Source organism: Monoraphidium neglectum (genome assembly GCF_000611645.1).
Source record: "Monoraphidium neglectum strain SAG 48.87 unplaced genomic scaffold scaffold02686, whole genome shotgun sequence".
In the NCBI taxonomy this organism is placed as follows: Eukaryota; Viridiplantae; Chlorophyta; class Chlorophyceae; order Sphaeropleales; family Selenastraceae; genus Monoraphidium; species Monoraphidium neglectum.
The window spans coordinates 4141-9033 of NW_014010942.1; the positions used below are offsets into that span (position 1 = coordinate 4141).

Here is a 4893-nt window from a genome sequence, read left to right on the forward strand (position 1 = left end):
GGCTCGAGCGCGGCCGCTGCGCCGCCGGGGCCGCCGCTGAAGATGTGGTTGCGGTGCTGCTTCCCGGGCGCCGCGGCGCCGCCGCCGTGCTTTGAAGACGCCGTTTTCCAAGGCAGGTCGGGCGGCTTGTCAAAGGCGACGGCCGCGGGGCCCGAGGGGGAGGCGCTGCCGGCGCGGGACGTGCCAGAGGGGTGCAGGATCAGCCACAGGGCGGCCAGGAGTGCCGCTGCGAGGAGGGTCGCCAACACCGCTCCGAGGCGCCCGCGGGGCAGGCGGCGCGGCGCGCCTGGCGGGGATGGCGCAGGGTCGGGTTTGGTCGGCGGGGCCGGCGGTGGGGGGTGCGGGCTGGCGGGGCGGGTGCCACGGGGAGGCTGGGCAGGGGCGTTTGCGGGCAGGCGCGCGGCGGCACGCGGGCGCACGCACCTTTCCGGGGCGGGGCCATGCTGGCGTTGTGCAGACGAGGTTTTGCTTTCCGCTATGGGCCTAGCTGTCTGGCCCCAGAAGCGCCGTTTGGCGCGGGGATGCACCGCCACCACCGGGCGTCAGGCTGGCGTTGGCTGGGGCCGCCTGGGCCACCTAGGGTGGCCCGGACGGGGCTGGGGCGCCGCTGGAATTTGCTCGCAGACGGCAAGCGGCGGGCTGTCCGCCTGCTGCCTGCCGGATCACAACTGTGCTGCGACACGTCCAGCAGACCGGCTGCCGCCGCGCTGCGCCTGCCGTCTGTGCACAGCGGCTTTGCAGCGCTGCTCCGTGTTCGCTGCAGCTGTCGCCGTGTGGCCTGACACCACTACTGGAGACCACTCGCCACCTAGAGCTGCAGAATATAATTTAAACTTTAGTAGGCGTGCTGGAGATCACAGGGATTCGAATGGCAACTGAAATTGATCTGCATCATCACCGTGTTTGTCGGGTGACTGCCGGCAAGCTATCCTCGGTAGTGAAGACGACCTGGTTTAGATGTTTCCCCCGACACAAGCCACGCGAAGAGCAGACGTGTCACCCGGGTGTCCCGGAGCAAACCGAAAGGACGGTCTTAGGTCGCATACCACGGGTGGCTCCTCACGAAACCGGCACCACCGCGGCAAGTGTGACTCTCTACATCTGACGCTGCAGCAGTAGGCGACACGTTGCGAGCGGCCAGCCAATCCCGGTCGCTCGTCTTTTGTGTCAGCCGCCTGCCTGCCCTGCCCAATGCCGAGACTTTGTGCGCGGGTGCTGGCAGCAATACCGCCATCCGCCCGCCCCTAGCCAGCACGAGGACCCATGCTGCCCATCTGAATCCCAGCCCACGCCCCTGACAGGGGGGTTTGACTGCCTTCCAACCCGTTGCAGCTGGGGAACCCCTGACCACTTGCACCCCCGCACGCCCTGCACTGGGCGTGACCACTCTCGGCGACGGCCTCGCCTCGCCACCAGGGCGTCACACCCCGCCGCGCCACTCAAGCAATCGAACCCCTCTGCCATCAAACGGCCAAGCCGCTCTGCGCGGCGCTGGCCAGCGCCCCGTCCGCCGCGCCCGACGGGCCCCAGTGCTGCGTCGTCACGGCTCCACCATGCCAGTCGCGATTTACACGCTATCGAGCAGGCGCAAACAACGGGCCGCTCAGGCGCCGACCGCGCGCGTGTAGATCTTCTGGTTGGAGTGCTCCGCCACGGGCTTGATCAGCTGCTTGGCCAGCAGCTCCCGGATGGCGGCGCGCGCCAGGCTGCCGTTGAGCTGGGAGGGGTGGCGGCGATGGAAGGGACGGGGAGTGGACGAGAGTGTTGGGTTGCGTGGCTGGGGGATGGGCACAGCAGCGGCGTGTTGTACGAGCCGGCGAGCTGGCGGGGTCGTCCAGCTGCTGCGGGGACGGATGCGCCCCCTGGCAGAAGCGTAGGGGCGCAGGCGCCCCGCCACGCGGCGGTGTGGCGCGGGCGTGGCTCGAGCTGCCGCTGCGCCCAGGCTGCCTGCTGCCGTGGGACCATCCATACAACTGCTTCTGTCCCTGCTTTTGCGACCCCGCATCTGTACGCCACACGACGTTCGCCGCGACTAAGGGTTGGCCTGCTGCCGCCACAGCAATTTGCGGCAACCGCCAGCGGCAGCGGCGCACCGCCATCCAGCGGCGACCATGCTGCACCCGTCGCGCGCCGCCTGCATTGCTCATGCCTTTTCCAGCTGCTGCTGCTCTTGAACGCTGCCGCGCCGCCGTCGCCGCAGCCCTCGCCACTGCCGCAGCCGCCACCCTCACGCCTGCCGCCGCCAGTTGCGCCACGACCCCGCCGCGGAAGCTGACGAGTAGAGCTTATGCCGCTGCGGTAGACGGTGCGCCGCCATTCACCATGCCCCTCATACAAAAGCACGCCGCTCACCCGCAGGCGATCGGCCAGGATGGAGGGGGTGATCATCTTGTACTTGGGCACCTCCGAGATCAGCTTGTCGTAGGTGGGCTGGAGCGGGAGAGGGAGGAGGCACAAAAGAGTTGGGTACGGCAGGTGCGTGGACGAAGCGACAACCGGTAGAAGAATACGCAAAACACACAGCAAGCGGCACTGGGCGTTGGCTAGGGATGGGCATGCAGGACGAGGTGGGCTCTAGGTTAAAGGAGCAGCAGCAGCGGGCGCTCTCCTGTGCGGGTACTTCACACGCTGCCACCCACTGTACGCCCGCATGACGCAGCGCGCAGCGCAGGTCGTCGCCCACCTGGTCGAACAGCACCAGGTTGTTCACCTTCTCCTTCACCTTACCCTTGCTCCATTTCTGCGAGGGGGCCGCGGGGCGGCACAGATCAGGGCGATGCACGCCTGTCAGGGACCCCACGCCAGCTCACGGCAGTCGAAAGCACCAATACATTCAAACAAAAAAGCTAGCTTGCAGAGCAAAGGCATGCCGTCCCGTGTGCGGTCCGTGCGGACCTTCTTCTTGCCCTTGCTGCTGTTCGACGCAGCAATGGCCTTGGCCTCCTTGCTCTTCTGCTCCTTAGGCGCCTGCGAAACAGATGCGAGAGCGTTGTGTCATGCCAGCCCGGCGAGCCCGCACACTGTCGCCGGCGCGTCGTTGCTGCAGGTGCTGCTGGTGTATCTGGAGCAGAGCTTTTGGCTCACCATCTTGTTCGCTTCTCAGCTACCAAAGAGGGCTAGTCACGCGCCGGAACTGACCACATGCAAAAGAATGGAGACCGCGAGTCGCGAGGACATTTTTTTTGGCGGAACCGCAGGACATGTCCATTGTTCAATTATAATGTTCTCTAAGCCTTGTTATTCTTTCCGCGCCCGCTATCAGGCCAAAAGCGATCTGCGGTGGTAAGCACCACCGGGTTACAACACCTCTGCGCGTGGTTGTATAGATTCGATTGTGTGGCTGTGAATTCTACGCATCAAAAGCGCTCGCGCACCTGGCGACTGGGGTTGTGTTCTTCCGCAGAGCGCACCCAGTGTTCTGACGCGTTCCCAACCTGGTGCGCGCCACGACTTGCGGCGAACGCAGGGCGAGAGCAGTTCCGCGGCACCCAAGGCACGCCACGATGCAGGCCACCAAGCTGTACGCGCCGCTCAATATCGCCGGCAGCACGGTGCTCATCACCGGCGCGAGCGCGGGCTTTGGGGAGGCGATGGCGTGGCGATTTGCAGAGGCGGGCTGCAAGCTGGTGCTGGTGGCGCGGCGGTTGGAGCGGTTGGAGTCGCTCAAGGCGCAGCTGGTGGACGCATACCAGGTGGGGGTGACCCCTTCAGGAACCTGGAAGCTACCGTGGGGGCGAGTTTGACCGCTTTTTCATCCCCTGGGGGCGAGCATTGGGTTGCGGGTGGGGTGTGCGGCTGTGCTTGAGAAACGCCGCTTCAAGCATTGTAGAAATGCACGAGGGCCTGCAGTGGATGGTGTGGCTAATGAGTGGAATGCTGGCAAAAGTGCGACCAACTTCTTTTCCCCCGTCACACCACACACACTCGCATACACCAGAATACAAACGTATGTGTTGGGCACCCTCGAGCACGCATTTGCCCCACTCCACCTACCCCGCACTCTCACAGGCTCAAGTCCACATCCAGAAGCTGGACATGCGCGATCTGGCAGCGGTGGAGGCACTGGCGGGATCCCTGCCGACGGAATTCAGTGAGGTGCGGCCGCACCACTTCCAGTGGGGGTTGAAGGGGGCGGAGGAAGGGGGAGTATGGTTTGGGGAGGGAGGGGTCGTGCATGCGTGTGTCGGTGCCCTCATATGCGAGACGCGGTTTAAGTTAGTGCTGCTGGTGGTGGTTCCAGCTCGTCAGCTATAGTTGTATGCAGAGGGCGTTGTATGCGGAGGGCGGGCTTGACGGGTGCACTTTGATCCATGCCATCATCACACAGCCACGCGGCATGGCGTGCGCTGCTCGGCTTCAGGGCTGGGTGGGGAGGAACAGCGTCGAGGCTTGTGGATGATGCGGGGTTGCTGCAACCGGCGCCGGTTTTCGGAGAGAGCCGTCGGCACAGTACGCGCAGGGATGATGGGTGCTAGGAGGGCACCAATCTGCTGCAGCCCTTGCTGCGAGGGCTGCCCACGCACGGGGTCATCCCTGCAAAGCATTCCCCATCCCCCCCTTAGCGTCCCCTCACCCAACGCTGTCGACTCGCTGCAGCGCTCCTGCAACCCCGCTCCGTTTTGCTGGCCCACGCCACCGGACCGCTCCTACCCCCCACCCCCCAAATAATCACGGTCATCATCATCACAGGTTGACATCCTGATCAACAATGCGGGGCTGGCCCTGGGTGTGAACTCTGTGGACACACAGGACACAGAGGTGTGGGGGGGCACTGAGGGTGCATGGGTCTGTGTTGGTTTGGGAGAGGAGATGTGGTGTATGTGTGTGTGTGTGGGGGGGGGGAAATGTGGGTGTGAGAGGGGGCAAAAGTGTGGGTGTGGGTGTGGTGTGGAT

General features: G+C 64.9%; 2 protein-coding genes across 2 annotated transcripts; one reads left to right on the forward strand and one right to left on the reverse strand.

The window, feature by feature from the left end:
• Window positions 1-1603: 1603 nt before the first annotated feature.
• On the reverse strand, window positions 1604-3087 carry MNEG_11312 (40S ribosomal protein S25-3; the record flags this gene model as incomplete). The annotated part of the gene is made up of 5 exons (XM_014040217.1): window positions 1604-1717; window positions 2353-2430; window positions 2684-2740; window positions 2896-2967; window positions 3085-3087. 5 exons carry the CDS (start codon window positions 3085-3087, stop codon window positions 1604-1606), a joined length of 324 nt encoding a protein of 107 aa, XP_013895671.1.
• A 416-nt stretch (window positions 3088-3503) lies between these two features.
• On the forward strand, window positions 3504-4668 carry MNEG_11313 (hypothetical protein; the record flags this gene model as incomplete). Its single annotated transcript, XM_014040218.1, has 3 exons — window positions 3504-3692; window positions 4009-4095; window positions 4597-4668. 3 exons carry the CDS (start codon window positions 3504-3506, stop codon window positions 4666-4668), a joined length of 348 nt encoding a protein of 115 aa, XP_013895672.1.
• Window positions 4669-4893: the final 225 nt, after the last annotated feature.